This window comes from Amborella trichopoda, chromosome 5 (assembly GCF_054954075.1).
Source record: "Amborella trichopoda isolate Santa Cruz 75 chromosome 5, AtrichopodaSantaCruz75HAP2 v2.0, whole genome shotgun sequence".
NCBI lineage: Eukaryota > Viridiplantae > Streptophyta > Magnoliopsida > Amborellales > Amborellaceae > Amborella > Amborella trichopoda.
In genome coordinates, this window is record NC_142340.1 from 42378049 (window position 1) to 42404098 (window position 26050).

General features: G+C 35.4%; 1 protein-coding gene across 1 annotated transcript; it reads right to left on the reverse strand.

Moving 5' to 3' along the window:
* Positions 1-5525: 5525 nt before the first annotated feature.
* On the reverse strand, positions 5526-15128 carry LOC18434255 (vacuolar protein sorting-associated protein 60.1). Its single transcript, XM_006844329.4, has 7 exons — positions 14821-15128; positions 7354-7505; positions 7043-7136; positions 6872-6943; positions 6545-6656; positions 5961-6115; positions 5526-5812 (listed from the first exon to the last, which is right to left on the reverse strand). Exons 1-7 carry the CDS (start codon positions 14887-14889, stop codon positions 5759-5761), a joined length of 708 nt encoding a protein of 235 aa, XP_006844392.1. The 5' UTR covers positions 14890-15128; the 3' UTR covers positions 5526-5758.
* Between the last annotated feature and the right edge of the window lie 10922 nt (positions 15129-26050).

The following is a 26050-nucleotide window of genomic DNA, read 5'->3' on the forward strand; positions in this document are numbered from 1 at the left end:
TGGGATGTTTTGTTGGTCGATCATGACCGCCATATATTTTGTTTTAGCTATACCGTTGTCGGCTAGTGTGTGTGTGGGTCGATCATGACCGCTGTATATTTTGTTTTAGCAATACTGTTGTTGTTGGCTTCAGTGTATGTATCTCCATCGACCTATTTTATTATTATTATTATTATTGTTATTTTTTAAAATTAGCACAAAAGATTAAGATCTTCAAATAGATAAACTCCGAAAGATTCTAATCTATGCAGATGAGACTGAAAGTAGATGAGATAAAAAAAATTTGATCTACTTCTAAACCAATAATGCAGATGAGACTGAAAGTAGATAAGAAAAGAAAAATTGATCTACTTCTAAACCGATAACGCGAAGAACCTAGGCCCTATCTCCTTTTTCTTTTTTATTATTTTATTTTTTTAGAAATGCATAACAGTGAAAACAGGAAAACCAAAAGGTAAAAAAAACCAAAAGGGAGCTAGAACAGGGCAAGAATGGCTTGCCGAAATTTTTTTTTGGCAATCCATATTGCGTGATACAAGGCGTGTCGTGCAACACAACACGAGGAGTGTTGTGCAGTACGATATGCCTTATGCCTTGCACAACATAGCACTCCGAATCAATTTTTGGGGTCGTTTCGCATGTTTTTTGTGCATTTTTCAATTATATTTTTTGTTTTTTTTTTGTAGAATATTATTGCAATTTTTTGGAAAGTTTTTTTCAGATCAAATAGGCAAATTTGAAACTTAAGAGCCCACCGGTGGGTGTCAAATTATTTACGCTTGAAGTTGGGTTGATCTCAGAGCGATATCAACTCAAATATATTGTAGAACGAGATAATTTAGAAATTAGTAACAAGAGCGAGGTCGTTCAAATTATGGTTTAAAAACATTGCAAATCTATACAGATCTGATATTTATTTGGGTCCATTGGCAATGTTAGCTCCAAATTTGCATATTAGACCTTAAAAAGCTCCTAAAATTTAAATAAATCTAAAAATAAAGAAATATTTAGAAGAAAATAAAACAAAAAATAAAGATGGGAATTAATAAAATTAAAATGAGAGAGAGAGAGAGAGAGAGAGAGAGAGAGAGAGAGAGAGAGAGAGAGAGAGAGAGAGAAAGTATACTTGAAAAACCTAGAGTTATGTCCCCTACCAGGACTGAAGGTTGATTTACAATGGCTTCTCTTGGATCTAGGAGAACTTGTTCTTAGGATGAGGAATTGTGAGTGGAGCTAGATTAAGGGGTTTCATCCTAATGTTTTCTCTAATTTTCTAAAAGTTTTTCTTAATTTTTTAAGGGTTTTTGGAATTTTTTCTTATTTTTCTAGGGTTGTTTCATGAATTTCCTACTTTTTAAAGGCTTTTTACTATTTATCCTAATTTTTCTAGAGGGTTTCCCTATTTATCAGGAATTTTCTAGGAATTTACCCAACTAATTTTCTAAGGATTTCAGATCTGTTTTTTTTTTTTGTAGTTTCAGGTAGTTTAGAGGGGGTATTTATAGGTTTTCATTAGAGTTAGAGTTGAAATAATTTGATATAATTTCCTAATTCTATTTAGATTAGGATTGGTTAATTTTCAGATTTTCTGGATTTAAACCGACTAAAAATAACTAAATTTTTGAATGGATAAGGGTTTAGGGCCATTGGGCCTCCTGAGGTGCAGCCTGTTGTGTGGCTCAGAGTGACACGGGATACCTTGGGTGGCCCAACGTGTTGTGTGGCTCACGGCCCAGCCTAGGGGCATTTTGATAATTATCTTTATAAGCTTCTAAGGCTTGTATATTTTGATTCTCCAATTTAAGTGATTTTTGGACACTTGAAAAGCTCTAGGGGTCTACTACAACTTGGGTAGGTTTCAAAAGGTTTTGGGACAATTAAATTGGGTATGTGTATTAGGATTAAGTAGGGTTCGTGTTGTCCTTAGGATTCAGAATTTGCGTTTTTAAGAATTCTTTTAGTTAGAATTTTGAGGGGAGTTTTCTACCAGAGTCACCATCCGGATTTATTGAAAATGAAGTATTGATGGTGGCATATAATTCTATATTTTATCAAAATTGGAGACTTGATAGTGGAGCCATCTATCACATGTGCCCACATAGATCATGGTTTGACTCATATGAGTCATATGAGAGAGGATCGTTATCCTTGGATAATAACTCAATTAGAAAAGTAGTTGGAATGAGTTTGGTTCGCCTAAGAATGTTTGATGGGATTATTTGGGCAATTCAAAATGTTAAATATGTGTTGGAGCTAAAAAAAAAACTTGATTTGTGTTGGAGCTAAAAAAAAAGCTCGATTTCTCTTTCTTCTTTTGATTCTGATGGTTACAAGTTCACCGGTCAAGGTGAAGTAATCAAAATATCAAAATGGGCTTTAATTATGATAAAAGGAATCCTAATTGAGAACTTGTACTAGTTATTGGGAATCACTATAATAAATGATGAGGTAAATTCGGTGGGTAGAAGATAAGGACGTTTCATTTCGTTTGTGGCATAGAATATTGGGATATGAGTGATAAAGATGTGGAGGTTTTGATGAAGATGAATCTCATTCCTAACACTAAAAATTGATGAATTCGAATTTTATATGCATTATGTCAATAAGAAACAATATAGACATCCTTCCAAGGCTGAGAAACATACAAGTAAGATGAACACTTGATTATATTCACTCAAATGTATGGAGCCTTTCATCGACTACATCTCAAGGAGTTACATTGTATTTTGTTTCATTTATTGATAACTTCCCAAAAAAGGTATGAATTAAAACTCAAATTCAAAAGTGATGTGTTTTATGCATTCAAGATTTTAAAGCCGAAGTTGAAAAAACTACGTGACATCACATCAAAGTTCTCTAGATGGATAATAGTGGAGAGTTTGTATCAAAGTAGTTCTAAAAAATTTTCAAACCCAAAAGAATTACTAGGCATTCTCTTCAATAAAAATTACAAGCTCAAATTCACTAGCATGCCTGTCAGATTCTCAAAAAAGGAATCATTTCAATAGATATTTTCTCAATCTCACAAGTAAAGCCCTGCTTAAAGATATCTATTGATGGCTCTTTACTGCCCCACACATCATCTAACTGAACCCCAGGAATCTTCCATTGGACTTCTTAGATGAGTTTTCTTTTCCCTTGCAAGCATGCATTCTGATGAAGGACAATGGAGATGACACCAACTTCCCGAGAGAGAGAGAGGCTCTTGTTCTACTGGAATGTCCTGTTGAGTCGAGCTAAACCTCAAACTACTTAACAGACAATTATCAAACCGCATCTAATTCTCTAGCACTTCACCAATTTATCAAAGTATGCTTAAGGTATCCATTATCCTAACTCGTAGTTGTTCAGCCTTTATTTAAATTGAATCAAAAGAAATGAGTAGGAGTGATAATAGGCTGGACGGCCCTGCATGGCCTGGTAAGCCTGACTATAATAAACTAGACCGTGAACCACAAAATACAGTCCATGGCTGGGCAAGACCTAGGCCCAATGGCCGAGCCTGGAACCCATTGGCCTAGTCATGCCCAGCTGGGCTTGGGCCACTAAGCCGGTCTGGATCACCCGGCCCAACCCTTTTAGGGTCAAGGCCGGGTCTAAGCCTCTTCCACCCAATTGGGGCCAGCCTGAGCTTAAGTCGGTGCTATAGGTACAGGGGATGAGCTAGGGCTAGGACTCGGCCCACCCCGTTTTTCGCCCTAGAAATGAGTATGATTTTAAAAATTAAATCAAAAGAAATTAAGATGTACACATACTCCAAATTTCAAGTAATTTGGGTTTATAGAAAAAAAAATGAAAATAGAAACATTATCGAACAACTGTGATCGTGCGATGAAATTCGGATGGTGGTAAAAATAGGCGAAATTACTGTTCATTTTCGTCTGTAGGCATTGAAATATATATATATATATATATATATATATATATATATATGGGTGCAGTTGGCATACGGATGTATCCGTAGGTGTAGAGGTAAGGTGCACCTTCAAATTTTATCATGATATATAATTTTGATGTAAAATGTTCTTAGGATTATCTCAAAATCTATTTTTATATCTAATTATAAAATTTTAAATTTCAAAAATCCTTAAAATCAAGTAGATCTATAAAAATACGAAAATCTTGAAAATAGACGGTGTAGATAATATATTGTAAAATGCACTACTTCTGAGACTTAAAATCTTTTTATTTTTTATATTCATACATCTCAATGTCGAGATGATCAATCAAAAGGTTTTTCAATATTAAAACTACCTTTCCCAATGGATTTTTAAGGGGCATCCGGACTTCTACATTATAAGGTTGCACCCTTATATAAACTTTTTCATATATATATATATATATATATATATATATATATATATATATATATATATATATATATATATAGTTATGATCTTATAAGACCCTCCCCCACCCATGTGTATAGGACCCTAAAGGATCACCATTAAAGTTGGTACGGATGGATCTCTAGAAAAGTTATCGCATGGATATGGGACTTGACTTTTCTATAAATCTGTACCAAATTTAATGGTGATCCTTTGGGATCCTACACACATGGGTGAAGGAGGGTCCTATAAGATCATTTCTTTTATATATATATATATATATATATATATATATATATATATATATATATATATATATATATATATGATGCAATTTGCATAAGGATGCATCCGTAGGTGTAGAGGTCAGGTGCACCTTCAAATTTTATCATGGTATATAATTTTGATGTAAAATGTTCTTAGGATTATCTCAAAATTTATTTTTATTTCTAATTATAAAATTTTAAATTTCAAAAATATTTAAAATCAAATAGATTTATAAACATATAAAAATCTTAAAAATGGATGGTGTAGATAATATGTTATAAAATGCCTTATTTATAAGACTTAAAATCTTTTTATTTTTCATAGTCATACATCTCGATGATCAATCAAAAGGTTTTTCAACATTAACACTACCTTTTCCCATAGATTTTTGAAAGGCATCCGTAGTTCTCCATTATAAGGTAGCATCCTCATATAAACTTTTTCCATATCTATATATGAGTAATGATCCTATGAGACCCTCCCACAATTATGTCCGTAAGACCCCAAGAGATCACTATTAAATTTGATGATATCTAGAAAAGTCAAATCCCACACTTATGTGATAACTTTTTTAGAGATCTGTGTCAAATTTAATAGTGATCTTTTAAGATCTTACACACATGGGTGTGAAAGAGTATCATAAAATCATTACCATATATATATAAGAAATATGTTCCATCACCACCTCGATACTAAAATAATTAAAGATTATATACTATAAGACTATTTATCTTTATTACAAGAAGGTCATAATTGTTACTGGCTATTAGATGTCAAAATGGATGGATTGAAATATATTACAAAGTTCGAATTTGTTTTTTTGAATTTTCAGCCTAATTAATAACACACTCACAACCACTTGATTTAAAATCTGATACATAATAGTGATTGTGACCTCCTTGAATGAAAAGTAAATGATCTCTTTGTATATTTTTAAGTAAATGATCGCTTGATATATTTTTCCAAATAATTATGCTCCTATTTTTCGTTTTTGAGAATCCAAATCACACTGATTTCATACAAACCACCCCAATGCGCAGAACACCTAATGGACCAAACCAGAACACAATCAGCATGAACAAATACACATCTCCGATGCACAGAGACCAATGCACCATGAATGATCTCGTCAATAACTGAGTCCAGCATGGACAGTTTTGCGACTATCCACGAATAGATGCCCGAGGAACAGCTGGTAAGCCCAATTCGTCCTCCGCCTGAAAAGTAACCATGTATCCCAAAATTTCAGTATCGTACTTACACCACACCCACCAAAAAGGGCGAAAAATAGTGACCATTTTCCCTCTTTGTGGTAAAAATTGATGGTTTGTGGTAAAAATTGATGGTGTGGATGGTTGGGGATACCTGAGCATTGGTTCTGGCTGGCATCGCATGACTAGATGGAGCCGAAGGCAAATTGAGTTCAGAGTCAATATCAGATTCCTTGTCGGGTTGGAGATATGTGGGCATGCCTTCAGACTCGGTTTCCAAGCTCATGTCAGCTTCCAAAGCGTCCAGCTCTGAGTAATAAAGAGTCGTTGAAAAGAATGTCAAAAAGCCTAAATATCAAAGCTCCCCCACTCTCTCTCTCTTCACACCTGCTTGCGTGCATACATAGATATCCATGTACACAAATAGATAAATGCACAGCAAGAAATAACAGCAATTGCCCAAAGGGATGGTCGCCAAACCAATCCACACACCACGCCATAAACCTATTTCACAAACTGATTTTTCAAAGTATCTTATCTTTGTTACGTAGGTTACTTACATTAACATTTTACACTCAAATAGTGTTTCTTAAGCTTCAGTTCTCTCCTTTCAAATTCTTTAAATTCATATTTATTGCTTGATGTTGATCTGCAAAGCCCCACAGTGATTTAATGCAGGGCAGCATATGATAGGTAGTGCCAAAAAGGCATGTGCAGATACAAGTTGAAGATAGTTACCGCCCATGAGCTCATCCTCATCAATATCATCAGGGACGTTGTAGCTCCTGCCAAGTGATTCTTGGATTTCTGAACTCACATCCATTAAATCCATCATCTCATCTTGCATGCTCTGCACAAAGCACCAGCATTGGGGAGGTCAGTTTAGATATTCAATGTTTTAGTGTGCATTTGTGCTTGCAGCAACATGTAAGTGCATACGTGTGGGAATAAGAGAGGTTCTAAGTAAAACAGAGATATTTGTCACAATTCAAAGCAATTGAGCCTTAAATCTTTTCAGTGCCCCTGTAAATGAGTAGAACGGGCAAAGAAGACAACAAAACTTACATCTATGTCTTGGATCTTCACTGTTTTCATCATTCCTTTCAACTCTTTATTTGCAGATTTCAAGGCTGACATCTGGACAGCAAATCAGAGAGTGCTTTAAGCACATATATCTTTGAGAAAATATCCCCATAGCTTCTCAACTTCAAAAAAGAACAAGGTTTTAAAGCAAACCGTTTGTTGAGCATCTTTAATCCCTTCAGCTGCAAACGCAACCTGATCCAAGTTAAAAGTCTGATTATACAGCATGTCACGTTGTTCTTCATACCTGACCAGTATCAAAACAAGTTCAAGTTCCGACAATTACAATGAAGTGGCTCACCTCAAGGAACAAAAATTAAGTCCTAAAATAGATACGACAAAAAATATCTAAATCAACCTATTACACACAAAAGATTATGACTCTTCTTGCATTGGAGTCTACCCAACAATGTTAAAATCAGAAGAACAACCATCTAATAAAATGCATTGCCATGAATGCTTACATTCTTTTTTGCTTAAGGACCCTCATTGCTCGGGCTTTGACTGCTTCTTGAGCAGGTCCAGGCCTTGTCTTCTTGATTTGTTCTTTGTACCTAGTAAGTTCAGCATCAAGCTTTTTAATCTTCTCGTCCACAGTATCCCCTCTTTTATTTATCTGCGAATTTCGCAAGTATAAGCCTCAATGAGATGCAGAAAACAGGAATGTTATATACTGAATCCCTGAACTATCTTAGTTTCCGTGAAAATGAAGCAATCCATGCATCATGCATCAAAAACGAGAAATCCATTCTTTTAAGATCTACTGAAACCTCAATTAATAAACCATACATCATCATCCCATTACGCCATTGGAAAAGTTATGCATCAAGAATAGGATGCTTGTGAAAGTCCTTGACTGTGTTCCAGTGAGTTTGTTGAGGCATTCTGAGATATACGCATACATATTTCAAAACTATATATTTATAGCTCCTGAAATTCCAGTTATCTCTACCAGTTAAATAAGGAGAAATAACACCTCTAAGAAAAGTACTTGTTCAATATGAGTGCATCAGATATTTATACAAAGTTACAAACTAGTATAATTTAGTGAAGAACCTTATGAATCTTCAGAAATAAAAAATGGGAAGAGCAATGTGAGAAAAGGATAAGTGTTTATATCCACAAAAACTCTTATAGGTGTAGATTATTCAATGACTATCTAGTTTTTTTTTCCCCTCTTATTCTCCCTCATCAATTTTTCCTGAATTTCAAATTTTAAATATTCTGATGAAAACCATTAAAGATTTCAAATAAAAAGAACAATAAAATTTAAAATATTCTATTGAAAATCCTTAAATTTATGGAATCTTGGAATACAAAATAAAAAGATTGGGTATTATTGTTAAACTTTTTACTTCTCGCTTTATAGCCATAACGTATTGAATGAATCATTATTATTTGTACATTCATGCTTTTAATTTCATTTAGTTATAAAGGTATTGTTCACGAGTTACTGTTCATATGGGTATTTTTAAAATTTTCAATATTGTTTAGGGTTATTTTAGAGTCTTAAATTATTTACTTGGATCTTAAATTAATTTTAAGATTTCATAGGCTTATAAAATATGGGTCATCATATTATGGGATGCTTATGTTATTGGAATAAAATATATGTTATGAAATACAGTTCTTCTTCTTTTAGCTTGATTTACAACCCTCATTTTTCTTCATTATTGCTGATTTTTACTTGTTTGAGGGTTGGGAAAAAGTGGATTTGATTCCCCGCCTTTCCCTCCTGCATCTACCAGTATCAAAGCTCGGTTTGAAGATGGTTAGAGATTGCGATGGTTGGTCGTGGAGGTCTAAACTAAACGGATGTAATCTGATCCGTTTGCGCAAGGAAATCAACAAGACGGTCACACAGTTATTGTGTAAGAGAGACCAGCAACAAGGTGCCCTAAATGAAGAGGAATCTACAGGGATGGATCCAAATCGTGAGGGTTTTTAATGGAGATTAGCACAAATTAGTGTCCGAATCTGAGTGGGAACGGATTGATGATGTGTCTAAGTTATGTAGATGGATTTCATATGCAATAGCATTGGCAGGAGCATAATTTTGAAGGAGAACAATAAGGATCCAATCTTCAATTGGATCCAATGTCAATTGAATCAGCGGATGGTCCTATATTTGATAGTGTTCTTATGCTTGATAGTGATCCTATTTTTGATAAAGAATCAGGTGATCTTATATTTGATGGTGATCCCATTTTTGATGAAACATTGGACGAAAACGAAAATCTAGGAGTTCCTATTTATGACGAAGAACAAGTTGCAGGCAAAGGTGATGGTCATCGCAATGATGGTAATGAGTACGATAGTGATAGTGGTGAAAAGGTAAAAGAGGAAGCTTGAGGCAACAACCTTAGTTCTTTTCTCTTACCACAATGGTAGGGCTGACCTCTCTTGTTTCCAATTAGAGGATTCCATCCCACGAAGGCAAGCTACTATAGCTAGGTGCACTAATATCGTCAGCAACTTGTTAAGAGGATATTTTCAATGATATTTTGATTAAAACTTATAACCCATAGGTCCTAGGGTGAGAGAGACTTTGTGTTTAGAGGAGGATTTATATTAACCCGTTTCAAAACTCAAGGGTGAGTTTTCTCCAACTAGAGGAGAATGATGAAGATCAAGAGCTAGGTGATTAAAAAATTTGAATTTTATTTTTTTATTTCATAGATGTGGTTATCTGTTTTAATTTTTATTAGGGTCAGTTTTTTAGAAATTATTATGTGGGGTTAATCTCCAACACTTAGTTTATATCTTTTATTTTCTTTTATTTACTACTCACTGGTTACTATTTATTAATTCTGTTTATGGATACTATTCACAGGTACGTACACAGGTTATTGTTAACATGGATGTTTTTTAAATTGTTTAGGGTTATTTTAGAATATCAAATTGTTTAATTGGATATTAAGTTAATTTAGGGTTTTATAGGCTTAAGAAAGGTGGAACATCACATTATGGAATGCTTATGCTATTGGAATGAATTTTATTTTATAAAAGAAGAAAGTTCTTCTCTTGGCTTGATTTAAAACCATGCTTTTTTGCCATTGCTGTTGATTTTTACTTGCCTGACGTTTAGAAAAAAGTGGATTTAATTTCCCACCTTTCCTTCGTGCATCATTTTTTTTCATCATTAAACTGTAGCATACTTTTAAATATTTAGAAAATTGTAAGAGCATTTTTAGAAAGAATAACAAATTAGAAAGAATAATATATTCTCTTGCTTTTGGTAAGGGAATGAGACATTCTAGAATTAAAATAAAGACACAACTTTTACATGGCAATAAAATAGTTATATGGGGGCATTTTTACGACCTAAGTCTAACACTTGCCCCTCCAAACGCACTTTAGCAAAATAGTATACTTACCTAGTCAGTCATTAATCCCTTATTCTGATAAGTGAGAATTCTGAATAGTTCTAAGCCCAAGATTTATAGCGATGAAAGACTAACATGATGACACTAAGACCATATTTTCAAAATTTCTTCAACAAAAAGATATTCTCATCCATCAGGTTATCATCAACATTTCACTAAAGTAGTGCCCCACAGCCCAAAATTGTTAATACATGACGTCTGTATAAGACCACTAGGTTGAAACTTCATGCACATCCAATGACAGCATCCAATGACTGCTTTGGAAAAAAAACAAATGAATCTGACCGCACCAAAAAGTTTCTTAAAAAATTAGTTCAAACAGCTCAGATTCATGAAGCATGAGTTTGAGATCAATGAAGCACGAACTATGACAGTGATGGATACAAATGAGTGCAACAACAGGCATCCTGCCTACTCTGTTTGAGAGGGGCAAGGGGTAGCATAAATGGAAGGGAAGCATCAATTTTGTTGGCTGACTGCAAGGGGTTTAGCTTCTTGCAAAACATGTTGCAATGTGATGTGGAGCAAGGAGCAAAGGCCATGGATCTTATTGAATGTTTGATTAAGTCTCCATTGGCAGGTTGTCTCTTTATTGGGCAATGTTACGATGTTCGCCATAATACCCTCAGAGCAGGTTGTTGCCCCATTGCCTGTTAAAAGTTTTCGAGACCAACAAGAAGAGCCTGGATTTCAGGGAAGCTGGCATCTTCATGGTCTGCGGTACCTGAAAGATTAGGGTATACGTCCCTGATTATTTTGGAACAACCCAATACCAGTGGGGACCTGGGTTTTCCTTTCAACCGCTGTGGAAATTTTTTATTGCTCTGATATGGGGGCGGTTGCCAGGTTGGAGAAATGTGATTTGTATGGGGAGGACCAAACAATGTTTGATCGATTGAGACTGAAACATGACTGCCGAGAACTCCTAGAGTTCTATGTAGGCCATGGTCAAGAGACAATGAAGGACCTACTCCAGTGAATCATGTGAGCCTGTTGATTGGCACCTCCATGAAAGATTGCAGTTCCACTCCAACCAGCTCCCCCAGATTATGGCTTGGATAGAGAGACATCGTGAGTTCTATTGACAGCCTTCTCTTTTCTTTAAATTTGAGGTTATGTTAATTAAATATAATGCATAATACATTAAGATTCTATTAAACAAGCCCACCTGAGCTTGGTTCACTGTAAACGGGCTTGCTTGGCAACCGCGCTTGCGGGCTCAGCCTATTGAGTCAAAAAATATTGCTCAAGCTTGCTCAATACAAGCCAAGTAGAGCCATATTGCGAACCAGTTTGGCATGTCGACAGCATTGACTGAGTGTGTAAGCATCAGTTAGAAAACGACAAACTTAGGGGAGTCTAAGCATGTCACAAGAAAACGAAATTTCAACATCTTGATCTCCCTCTGACCACATGGTATCACACCATAGCATCAAAGACCATTGGTTGATAATTCAAACATAGAAAATGTATCCTTTTAAGAGTTCAATGAATGATAAAAGCAGAGCAGCCACTGCAACCATCCAACGCCTTCAATTCCACTCTCCATTAAGTCTCAGTATTATATTTCCTATTTAGAGGCTATATCAACAATCTAAGAACTCAGCTATGGTACAAGTATTAAAGTTATGTCCTTTATGGGATCCAATGAATCAGGAGAGCAAAGCAACCAATGTAAGTCTCGGGCAGCAGTCAATTCATCCCCTGGATATATCCCTGAATATAAGACTAGGTATTTGGTGAAGACACAAGAACCAGTTGAGCACCTGGTACTTTAGTCATAGATCCTTCATTCTCGTTGCATGTCAAGGCATATCATAAATACTTGTCCCATCCACTCTCATAACCCAAGCAAGTAAAACAAAATAGAAACTAGAAGTTTAACAGGAATTTGGCTTACGAAGAAGTGGTTTAGTGATTTCTATGAAAATTAATGTTGGGTTTTTGATGCAGTGGGTTTCTATTTTTTATTTTTTATTTTTAGATTTTAGGATTAGGGTTATTTTTGTATTTTCTTCATTGTAGAGATTTGGACTACATAGGAAAGTTTTCTTGGAAGTATTTATAGTAGGATTTGCATGGTTAGGTTGTTAGGATATGTTAGACATGGGAAACATGATCCATTTAATGGGAAGTGGGGTAACTTAAAGACATAAGGGGGGACATAATCAAATTTCAAGGAAATCACTTTTACGTAAAATGTGGTTTTGATAAATAAATGAGATCGTTTTTATTTTTTGATAGTTCAGTTCCAGTGAGATTTTAAGAGATCAGAAGTTGGGAACATTAGCATGCGAGGCAAGGTGGACACACCCAAATACATTGTTTTTCTTTTTTCTTAAATCTCATGGACTCATGGTACCACTTCAAGCAACTATCTTCAACTCTTGGATCAAGTCCCTTTCCCTGAAGGCAAAAAGACTTCCTTTAGGTCCAAGGCCTAAAAAAGAAGTAAAATCCCTGAAAACTTCCATAAATCTAGGATAATTCATATATAAGCCATCAATTCTTTACAAATATTCCCAGTTTGCCACTGGATGAATCTTACAAATCCCTCTCAGGCCACAACGCATTGAATCACCATAGAATCAAGGCAGTACTAGTCCAGCACCGTCTATGACAACTCAAAGAAATCCAATAGCACCCCCAAATCTTAAGCACATATGTTGTATGTAGTCGAAGATTATCCACAGTCTACTTACTTTCCAAAACATGAAACAAATGCAAGGGGTCAGTCAACCATGTTTGAAGGAGGTCCATGGCCTGGATGTTGTCTAAAGTGTCAAGCCATCCAAATGTGAGTACCTTCCCCAATTAAGGTATGAATGGCCCAAACGAGATGACGGATGGACCTCCTACCAACTCCGCTTAAAATGTTGTGAGGAAGAATACAATAGAGAAGAGAAACATAATATCTGGCTTCCACTTTATCATGACACGTTCACTTCCACTAAAGTTATGATCTTCAAGCTACCTCAATAAGCATCTCAACTATATCTTTGTGTTCCTTTGAGGCCAACATCATCTAGTACTAAGATTTCAAGTCTAAATTAACAAGTACTTCTGATGATAAAAATTTCAAGATAGCAAAACAAATTCATGAAGCTAGGATCTCTGTCCGCCATCTTGGGCCTCAACCTTGACTCAATGAATGGTGAGTTAAGGTGGCACATCATTCTAGAATATTTTTCAAAATCATTGTGAGAGACGAAAAGATGGAGGCTTTCAAACCCCCTATCATATTCCAGAATAGTTGCAGGTGATGGATGACCAAATGATTGAGAAATTCTGTGGAACATTATGATTTCTCTTACAGAGCTGACAACATCAATTAGGTGTTGCATGAATCCCCCCAGCATGCATAGGAAACCACTTCCAGATTCTGATTCCACTAGTGAATAAATGCATAGACTAAATTAAGGACAGGGATTTGATGGAGTCCTTCAAGTCGACCAAAACCTCAATCTTTGTTTATAGTTGCACTCGGGTCTTCTATGAAACTCAACTCAAGACATTGATCAAGTCAAGTGAATCAGAGTCTTATATCACTAAAAAAAGGAATTAGAGCCTTAAAGGTCTATTATGATAGGATGAAGTGTCCAAACTACTTAGGATGGTTTGAAGCACTTTTAGTTTAGTATAACATCAAGTCGCAGCATTGAAATGCTATCATAACTTGAAATGAGCAAGTTCAACCAGTGAACGATAGCTCGAAAGCTTTGCATACTGTACTATAATTGTTTCGATGTTACTGAGGGGTAATTTAGGAGTTTCTAAGATTTCAATATTCCATTTGTCAAAATATCAAAATACATATTCGAAAGAAACACTAATACTTAAACCATGATAGACCACAAGGCTATAGCCACAGAATTAATTTTACTTTTGCTCCAAGATTCAAATCATCAACCTTCAGGTGCCACTTTGAAAATTCGTACCTCCTCAAACAGCTGGAAAGACCTTAAAAGTTCAAGTCGTACTTAACACTATGCCTTTAAAGAAATTACGAACTTAAATGACTGATTTCTATTCAAAATGACCCAATTGCCTAAATGGATTTGAAAAAAGACCAACAATTTCATTATCATCTTCCAAAATCATGGCCATTCATATTAGATACGCACCATTCAGATCACGAGAAAGATCATGGTTTAGCCTCAATCACTCATTTTTTGGGACTAAACCAGAAATCACAATTACTAGCACAAAGGGAAAAACTAAAACGAACAGAGATGAATGGTAAAACAATTCAACACATGTTTACTTTGATTTGTAAAGATTAAGCACAAACTATAGCTAAGAAATGAAGTTCACAAGGAACAGAAAGGGAGCCAGAATTTAAGCAAAACAAAATACAGAGAACAATATCTCATCGAAATAAATATCCAAAAAACCGTTGAAACCCACAAAACCCATCAATTTATTTCCAACCAGCGCATGATAATTAAATCTTGATCAATTGTAATATCAAAGAAAGAACCCAACTATTCTACTTTTTGAATTGTAAAAACCCAACCCTGCTTTTATCAACAAAGAGAAACTTACTCTATCAGAAGCATCTTGAATTGAAGGAGGAGGTTCTTTCTCCTTCTTCGCCCCAAAAACCCTCTTCATCCTCTTGCCTTTCAACCAAAACAAGCAATTCACAAGAAATCTCTCTCTCTCTCTCTCTCTCTTAAGGTGTGGAAAAAAAAAGTAGGCTCGCTCTCCTACAGAGAGAAAGTGGGCCAATGGGTTGGGAGACTGGACAAAGAGAGACAAAAGACTGGTATTTAGGGCAATTTATAGAGAGCGGGAATCAGGGATTGGGGAAATATCTTGAGAGAGAAAGAAGACAGTTGAGATTGAGAGACGATCGGAATTGAATGTGAGGTAAGAAGAAATGGTTTAGATTTTTTTAGAGAGAGAAAGTCAAGAGAATAGATTTTTTAGAGAGAGAAAGTCAAGAGAATAATTTTTTAGGGAGAGAGAAAGTTAAGAGCCGCACAAGATGGAGAAGTGGATGAGAGAGAAACAAGATTGGGACCGCGGATTTTTAGAGAGAGAAAGAGGCGAACTTGGGCAGTCGGGTTCGAAAGGGCAAAGAGGTTTGGATTTTTTTTTTTTTTTTTTGGGACACGGTTTCTACGAGGAATGAGTCACGTCGATAAAATCTATTTTTGATATGGAATTTTGGACTTAAGTTTTTAAAGACTTGTAATGTTCAACATGGAGATCATGAACATGAAAAGATAAAAAGGAAAATGGTTTGATAAGGCCACAGCCCTATTAAAATAAGTAAAGTCTCATCTCATAACTTATCGAAAATTACAATTCAAGTATTGAAAAACCTTTATATCGATCATCTCAACATGAACATTGTGGTTGTAAAAAAAATTAGAATTTTAAGCTAAAAAAATAGTGTATATTGTAATGAATTATCTAGACTGTTCATTTCACCTTAAAAATAAGTGTTCATAGATCCGCAAGATTTATACCATTTTTAGTTTCAAATCCTATTGTATTTGTTAGAAATTGATTTTAGATCCATCATGAAGATTTCTATGGCTAAAAGTGCTTTCTGGACAGGGATTTGAAGTGAGGCTTTAGTTTGTTTTTATAAAGCCTAGGCCTTATAGAAACTTTATCTAAAGATAAATAAATTTTAAAATTTCAAAATAATAATTTTTTAAAAAAAACATTTGGATTGTTAATTTCAATTGTGTTTAGATGGACAACTTATTTGCATTCATATTTAAAGTAGATACTTTATACCTCGAGAGTGCATATAACAAAGAAAGAAAGGCAGGGAGTGGACGGGCGGTTGGAGCATCGCACCTAATATAAATCGATATACAAGGCAAAATCTCAGTAAATCAGTCAGTCTCGACAGGGCGTTGTAACTTTTTTATTGGTTAGGCTAGGCAGGGCAGGGCAAGAGCAAAGAATGGAAGAATGGAATCTAATAGACTCAGCCCTGCCTAAAAGCAATAGGGGTGGAGCTCTTGTCGGCCCTTCTTTCTATACGGAAGCAGGCCCTCGTGGGTAGAAATACGGTCTAGTGCACATGAAACAATTTTCCTTTTTTTTTATATTTTGGGTAATTCAGTCGGGACGACAGGCTCCTACCTATTTTTTTAAGTAGATTAAGAGTTTGATTTTTGAAGGTGATGTTAATTGTAAGAATGGAAACCACAATGTGGTGACTAGGTGTGGGGATACTACCACCACGACCCCAGCCCCATTCCTAAGAGGTTTGGACTTGAGCAGAGGGTATTCCAATATAGGAAAAATAGAACCAGAATGGTTAAATATGGGTCTAGAAGCGGTTCAACCGGCCTAACCATTAAACCGGTCGATTCAACCGTTCTAACAAGACAAGTCCCAAGTGGTACAAGAAACCGTTAATTTTTTAAAAAATATACAAAAAAATCTAATAAAATATGAAACGTATATTTAAATAATAATTAAACAAAGCACGTCCAAATGAAGTTGAAAATTAATGAAAAGATAGATTTTAAATAAGCGATTTGTGCTTAGGGGTATTTTTTAAAAATTTAAAAAAAGATGGAAAAATGTAAAAATAAGTATTAATGGCCAAAAAAGATTCAATCTTTGCCATTATGATGAAAAACATTAAAAAAGTATTACAAACAAAATCCAATATTTTTTTAGATTTTTTAAATACTCAGCCGATCACCAAAACCGTCAGAAACTGATGTCGATTAATGGCTGGTTCCAATCTAATCGAGCAGTTACCGGTTAGATCTCCTCATTTTTCCTTCAATGGGGTATTCCAAGTGCTTGATAAAAGCTTAAGGTGGTGGTTGCTTTTAGGTGGTTACTATGAGTAAAAGGCAAGTAAAATGTCACCCATTATTTGAGAGTTCGCTTGTGAGTGAACTCCTTTCCATCGAAGTTTGAGCTAATATTCAATGTGTACGGGGGAGAGAGGAGTAATGGAGGAGGAAGAAACCAAAGAGGGAGTAAAACTCCTTTCGTATGCTCAGATTCTTCGCTCATCTACTAGGTTTGACCATCATGTAGATCTGGTGATTGTGGTAGGCGAAAATATTGTCAAAGATAAAGTCCAACGTATCCAACCAATCCAGTGTTGTGGTATCTTTTCTCTCTAAAGATACAAACATTGTGGCTTTTAATAGATGGTAGACAAATTTTGGACTTCGACCCCTAGCCTATGTAGAAGTATCCAAGGAGGTAAAATTTTATGTTTTCATGGATCAAGCAATGAAGCAGCTAAAGTGATAAAACATAAATTTTAGAGATTTCAAAGTGTGGAGTTGATAGCCGAAAAATAGGTCCCAGCAATGAAAAAATCTCTCATTAAACCCAAATCTGCATATTTTTGAATGAATGGTATACCAGTTATAGCATGGTCGACGTAAGCTTTTAAATAAATTTCCAATTTATGTGGGACATTGATTAAGATTGATTGGACAAAGACATCGTATCACTTGCTGACATTCAAGTAGAGAAAAAAGAAGTCGAGAGTCCTACCTCTTGTATTCTAAAAGTTGGTTTTTTCGATTTTCTCTTGACCTTTAGGAGCCGTTTGGATGCTTGGAAATATATTGTTTGTGAAATATATTACTGCCGTAATACATTACTGCGTAATACTTTACCTGCAAATGGATTGTCATTGTTTGGGGAGTATTTAATGCATCATGAGAAATACATTGCTATTGTTTGGCTGTCTGGAAGAAATATGGGAAATGCATTACCAATATTTTACCAGCACTTGCATATAAACTATCATTTCTTTTTTTTTTGTGACAAACTTCTACTGAAATACAGAATTAAAGTCATCATCACACAATTCTAAAAAGATTTTCTAATAATAACATCATCGCCATTCCAAAACGATTATTTGATAATAACTTGTACTCTAAAGTCACCATTACACAATTTCCTATTTATTTAGCATGCCTTTGGTACTTACATGGAATCACATATCATCTAACATGATTAGACTTTGGTTTCAACATGATAAGTCATTGGAATAATATGATTGGAATAATATATTTTTATTGTGATAAGCTTTATTTTTATTTATTTATTATAAAAGTCTTTCAAATGTCTCTATATAATTTCAAATAAGCAATAAATTTATGATACCCAATTCAAAATCTTTATGGTACAAGTTAAAATATGGAAAGAAGTTTGATTAGTAGACTAGAAGGTATGGTACAAGTTAAAAAATGGGAAGAAGTTTGATTAGTAGACTAGAAGCTTTGGTAATTACAGTAGAAAATTTTGAGGCATTTGAGGAGTTAAAGAGGCAGGGCTTATCCACACCAAAATAACTGGTTAAAGAGAGAGAGCACCTTAAGCAAACCAGTTATTAGGGCTCAAGAGAAAGAGAGGCGAGCTTAGAGACGGATAGAGTACCCAGTTATTAGCGCTCAAGAGAGAGCACCTTATGAGCACCTTATGCAAACCAGTTATTAGGACTCAAGAGAAAGAGAGACGGGCTTAGAGACGGAGGGAGTACCCAATTATTAGGGCTCAAGAGAAATAGGGGGCGGGCTTAGAGACGGAGGAAGCACCTTATGCAAACCAGTTATTAGGGCTTAAGAGAGAGAGGGTCGGGCTTAGAGAGGGAGGGAGTACCCAGTTATTAGGGCTCAAGAGAAAGAGAGGCGGGCTTAGAGACAGAGGGAGTACCCAGTTATTAGGGCTCAAGAGAAATGGGGGAAGGCTTAGAGACGGAGGAAGCACCTTATGCAAACCAGTTATTAGGGCTTAAGAGAGAGAGGATCGGGCTTAGAGAAGGAGGGAGTACCTAGCAAACTTACCAGTGAAGAGAGAAGCGTTTGGTAAGTTACTCATACAAGTTTGAGAGAGATAAAATGGCGGGTTGACATTTTTTAAATGGGGATACTGGAGAGAGAGACGTTTCTCTAAGATTACCCGTCAACACGCATATCAGATTTTTCACCCCTCACCACGGGTAATCGGTTTCGTGATTTTTGGGGAAATCTCGGGAATAGATTTTTCACTTCGGTTTCGTGATTTTTGGGCAAATATCGGGTAATCTCTATCCATTTCCTTGCTATTAAAGTGTATCATGGAAATGTCATATTTCCTTGTACTCTATTGTCATGTAATAGATTTTCAGGTACACAAAAGGCCCCTTAAGTAAATTAACTCTATACAAGACAATATTTGCCCAAACAATTATGCTAATATTTCTGTTGGATTGAATGTCCTCAATCCCAATGAAGCACGGGATCTCTATTAGCAGCCATGGCCAACCTGGTACAACGATACATCTCGGAGCAATCCTGGCCGCTCATCGCAATCAAGAGCCACTTTCATCGAGAAACACATTATTCAACAGTGGATAGTAAAGTATGATGACAATAAAATTTTGAATTTTAAATCTCAAAATTCAAATGAAAACTTAGCTTCCATCACCATCCGAAATAAATTTGTTGTATTAAAAAATCTACCTAGATGTGTTGGGGACACGTGTTTAGAAGGACGCCACCCAATATTGGAAATAGTGGTGCATGCAGCGAAATCTCAAGTCCACCATCATGAAGCAGCGTCTTCCAAGGGGCCAATTTATAGTGTGTTTTCCAGTGCCCTCCTTAACTATCCCCGCCCTCCTTAACCACCCCTGACTATCCCTTACTTCAACAAAAGGTAAAAAAATGTGGCCATCGCTTACGACAGGAAAAATTTTATGAAAAAAGCGGCTTCAAAACCTCTGAAATCCCAAAAGAAAACGAGTACCCCGGAGCCTAGCCATCACCCCTTGATTGCCTATAACCTAGAAGAAGACGAAAATGATGAACCGCTGATGTCTGATGTGAGTGAGAACTTACTTTGGGATGGAAATGTCCTTAGCAACATTTGGAAGAAGTAGGGCCTATGGAATCAGCAGGTGGTGGAAACAATGAGGAAGATGAACAAGTGGTCATGCAATCCCCTTGGCCTATCACTTACCAGATGACCCCCCTGAGGATGGAGAAGATGATGAGCCTAGAAAATTACCAGTTGTCTTGCACCCATCAAAAGTCAGCATGGTTGTTGATGCAATCAATCTCCAATACCGAGACTCTCTGGACTCTATCACTAAAATGTTGCAGAAAAATCATGACGAGGGTGTTGATGCACAGCCAAGAGGTTAAAAAATTCAAAAATCAAAATGCAAAGGAAGCTCGATGATCTTGTATGCTCTATAAACTATAACAAAATCTTTGTTAATGGGTGCACTTGCCCCAATTATGTACCTTGTGGTACTGTGTTTACTGGTCCATGTAAGATCACCAGGTATTGTAGGGGTTATGTGTCTGAATGAAAATTTTATGCTAGAACGTTTGGGGTCTCAACAGTGGTAGAAGGAAAATAGATACTCTATATTTGGTTAGGCAGGAAAAGCCTGACATTTTGATTATACAGGAATTAAAGATGGAGGCCCCAAAATTTCAACCTGCCAAGTTAGTTTGGGGTAGGAGACCAATGGATTTTGTGGGTTTGGATTCTATTGGCTTATCAGATGGTTTGTGGGTCATATCAGTCCTGACTGTTGTTCAAAAAGATGATTATGTTTTAAATAAAAGACATATCCCCATTTTATTTTTTGGCCCTGTGGATGATTTTAAGTGGTGTTTAGCAAATGTATATGGTCTACAATTTTTTGATGAATTGAATGCTTTGATAAATTTCATTAATTTCCCCTGGTGTATTGCAGGTGATTTCAATGTGATTCGATGCCCTGGTGAATCATCAATTAATCCTAGGATCTATCCTTGTAAGCACATGTTTATTTCTTTTATTAAGAATCATGAACTTCTGGATATTCTTTTGATTGGGGCAATGTACAGTTGGTCAAACCATACTCTTTCAGACCTTACTCTTACCCAATTGGATAGGTTCTGGTTACCAACTCCTTTCTTAATAAGTTTTCAAATCTTTTGTTAAAGCCTTAATGAAAATTGTATTTGATCATGTCTCTCTCCTGTTTAATTCGATGGGTATGAAATTTGACTCATTACCTTTTAAAATGGAGCTAAATTGGTTATTAGATAGAAGATTTATTAAGTTGGTAGAAGATTTTTGATAAAATATCAAGATAGATGATTGGGTGGGTCATCAATTCATTACTAAGATGAAAATGCTGAAGAATAAAATTTGTAAATGGAAAAAAGAATCTTGGGGCAACCTATGGTACAACAAAAAAGAAATATTAAAGAGATTGATGAGATCCAATTTATGGGAGGATTAATGCCTCCAGAAAAATTGAGGGAAAGAAACAACTCCCTTGCTTTCTTGCACGACCTTCTGAAATTGGAAAAAATATATTGGAGGCAAACATCTAGAGTGAAATGGTAAAAGAAAGGAAATAGAAACTCTAAATTCTTTCATGTCATTGTGAATGCCAGAAAAATGGGTAATTTCATCAATAAAATCAATGTGGGGTTGTGGAACTCACTGAACCAGGTAGCATTGAAAGGAGTTTAATTAACCATTTCAAATAAGATTTTATACGGGAAAAAAGAAACCATTTTATCATTGAGAATGTCATATTCGATAGATTGTCTTTAGAAAGGGCTTTATGGTTGGAATGACCTTCCGAAATGGATGAGATAAAAGGTGTTATTTTCTCCTCGGGGAGGATAAGGCGACAGGTTAGCCTTTTTTCGAACCTTTTGGGGGCTTTTGAAGGAAGATCTTTTTTTCCTCATATATGAATTCTATCATAGAGGTCAAATCTTGACAATAACAAATTCTATCTTTATTACTTTAATTCTCAAAAAAAACTGTTATAGAGAGTGTGAATGACATAAGGCCAATTAACCTACAAGGGAGTGTCTATAAATTTGTTACAAAGATTTTGGATAATAGATTGAGGGAAGTATTATAATCTGGTTGTCAAAGGTCCTCAGTTGGCTTTCCTTAAAGGCATATATATTATAGACAATATTTTAGAGGCACAAGAATGCATACTTTCAAAGTTGAAAGAGCAAAACCCAAGTCTTCTATGCAAAATAGATTTTGCAATGACGTATGACAAAGTCGATTGACATGTTCTATATGAAATCTTATGCAATATGGTTCTAGATCATGTTGGAAAGTGTGGATCCAAGGATATTTGATGTCAACTCATTTCTCCAACCTTTTCAATAGAAAATCTTGTAGTTATTTTAAAGCATCAAGAGGCATTCAATAAGGAGACCCTTTGTCCCTATACTTCTATACTGTGGTAGCTGAAAGTTTTAGTATTATCCTGAATTTTGTGGTGAGTAGAGGCTTCATTTATGGATTTAATATTGAACAATCTTTCATTTACAGTATGCAGATGATACTATTATCTTTTGTAACCACGAAGGAACAACAAGTAAGGAATTTGTGGGTGCTTTTAAAGTATATGAAATAGCAACGGGTCTCAAAGTCAATTTGAAAAAAACCAATTTGATTGGGACTGGACGTTCATAGAACTTGGTTGCATCTTTGGCATAAATTCTTGGATGTGGGGTTGGTAAGTTACCTTGCAAATATTTAGGTATTCCTTTGTTTGGAGGAAATCAATTAGTAGCAATATGATATCCTCTTTTTAAGAGATTTAATAAGGAACTGGATCTATGGAAGTATAAATTGTTGCCGTTTGGAGGAAGACTTTAGAAAACATTTTGAGACCTTTTTTATGAGGCAATGTGGGAATGGAAAAAAAATTGAAACTTGTGAATTGGGAAAAAGTATGCACTTTCAAGAGAGATGTGGATCTAAGATTTAAAATGCTCGAATTGATGAACACCAGCCTATTGACTAAGTAGCGGTGGCGTTTCCAAAATCAACATGATGGTTTATAGGGAAAAGTGTTAAAAGAAAAATATGGAGTAGATGTATTGATTGACCTCATTAAAAGTTCAAGATCTAAGATTGGTTTTTCAAGTATTTGGAATTTTATTGATGCATGCCGATTATTATACCTCATTATCGTAAAGTAGATGGAAAGGGAGATCAAACCTTGTTATGGTTTGATAAGTGGTTGGGAAACTTTGCTCTTCGAGATTCTTTCCTGGAGGTCTTCTCCAAAGTTGACAATCCTTTGGCCTCAATGAAAAATCTTTAAGGGGCTGATTTTACTAACTCGTCTTGAAATATTATTTATAGGTATAAGAGGGTTTCAGACTCTTTCTTTCATGAATCCCAATTACTTATAAATCTGTTGCATAATTTTTTCTATGTTCCTAATAAAGATAATCGATTGGTGTGGGAACTCGTGACTTCGAGGGATTTTTCAATTAAGTTTGTCTGTCAACTGCTGTATGAGGAGACTCACAGAGTGACCGTTCATAGTTTTGTAAAAGTATGAAATTTGTAGGTGCCGTTGAAGATTCAATTATTTTTATGGGTAGCTTTTCAAAAAAAATTGTCTACTTTGGATAACCTTAGTAAGAGAGGTGTTTATACTCGAAAATACAATCAACGAACTCGGTCCCTCACCTTGGTTTCAGGTGCAAACAAATCAAAAGAGGGTGATAGAGAGAGGGTCCCGTCAAATTACGTTTCGGGCTAGAGTCGGGCTACAAGGTCTTCTTTCGTTCGGATCAAAGTGTGGCTTGAAGGGTATAAGGGTTCTTGCTTTAGGTCGGGTATGGTGCGGGTTAGGTCTTCGGTCTGACAAAGTTTTCGTGCTTAAATGCCAAAATTCTGATCTTGGACTCGAAGTCAAGTGCCTTATTTTATGCCAAAATCCCAACATTGGACAGAGCCAAAGAGGTCCTAAGCCAACCTCGGCTTTGATCCAATTAGGGTAGACTGGGTCGGGCTAAATACAACTCAAAAAAAAAAAAAAAATGTTAAAAGGTTCGGGTCAAACCTAACTGGCCCTATTGTAGACCTAGCCCAAGTCCGATCCAGCCCAGCCCTAGCCCGGCCCTCGGGCCACATTTTGTGGCCCATGCCCTTGTTTTCTACGGCCAAGCAGATTGGTCGGGCGGGGCCAACAAACCCATTGCTAGCCTTATTCTCTATCATCGAATTTTCATTTATGAGTTTGAAATTTTACTCCCTTTGGAGATTGTATTACATTCCTTAGGACGGAAGGCATACTTGGGAGATTTTTTATTGATATGAAATTTTGGGATGAAAAACTATATTATCTTAAAAAAGCGTAGGATTTTGAGTTCTAAAACTTGCATCTCACCGTATAAAACGTATGATTTGGATTTTTTTTTTTTTTTTTTTTTTAAGTTTTCTATTTATTGAAGTTAGTCTATGAATAGAAGAGGCTAAATTGGCGAAATGTGGAATCCTAAAGATATTTCTAGATTGGGTTTTACCTTAGGGAGTAATTGAACAGTATTGCGCTGCAGGGTTCCATATTTTGGCTTTTTATTTTTGCTTTTCAATGGAGCAATATAGAAAGAAATTTGAGATAAAATAGCTCCATTTTATATGAATTAAACTTGTGACGAGGATGGCTCAATCAAGGCCCCTATTTTTCAATGAAATGGGGTTCAATGGCCCAAAAATCTCGCTAAAATGATTGATAAATTGTCTATCAATTTAGAAGAAAATAAGATGGTTTGTCCAAACTGGTCCGAGAAGAGGGAGAACAAGCTAGTGTTTGAAAATAGATTGGATACGAACTAGTGGGTTTAGTTCAGTCAAAACGACCACTAATCAAACTGATTAGATCAAATTCTCAAAAATAAAGAAAAAACAAAGGACGTGTATACGATGAAACAATTTTCTTTTGATATAAAGATGTGACAATTATTATTGACTATTAGATGTAAAATATGATGGTTAGAGATGTGTCATTGATTTGACACAAAGTCCAAAATAGAATTTTTCAAGAGTAATGATACTATGAGATCCTCCTACCTATGTTAGTAGGACTCCCAAGGATCACTATTAAATTGACACAGATTTCTATAAAAATTATCAATAAACCCATTCACTCAAGTTCCACAGCCATGTCATAGCTTTTCTAGAGATTTTTGTCTATTTAATGGTGATCCTTTTAGATCCTATTCACATGGGTGTGGGAGGGTTTCATAGTGCATTACTATATTTTTCAAATGTTGTTACGCACTTCAATCTATTGGATTTTACATCCAATAATTAAAAATGATTATAACATCCTTGTGCTAAAAATAAATAGTGATATAGTATGCAATCCCAAAAATAAATGAATAGTTTAAAATATAGAATACATTAAAAAAACTCATCTAATTTTGATTAATTAATTTGACAGGTCAAATCCAGTCAGTCCGACTGATCAAAATCGGTCAAATATTAACTTTAAATAATTTTAAGTTAAATCTATTTTTTGCTTTGGATTGGATCTTGGCACTAATTAGGATTTGGCTCATCTAGACTAGGTGCTCCCTCAAGAACATAGTTTATTTCTTCTCCCTCGGTTAAAAGACCTATTTGAGACGATTTTTCAATCTGAAATTTTGGGAACTCCTTGAAAATTAGTAGATGACTAGTCCCAAAAGAAAACAAAAATTGAAATTTAAGTTTTCTAATATTTAAGTCTCACCATTTAAAAATTGGATGGTCTTTCTATTCAATGTTGAGGCATTTTTTTTTATTTTCAAGTACATGGTGGGTACAATTAGGGTTTTTTTTTTTTATTGAGGTTAATCCATGAGTTGAAGATGTCACATTCCAAAAAAAAAAAAGAAAAAAAAAAAAATAGGGTCTTCAAACTAGTTCTATAAATGAACATTCTACTCCAAGCGGTGTAGAATATGTTTTGGCAAACATACGAGCAAGATCTTTTTATTGAAAAATTTGGGGGAGCGAGTAT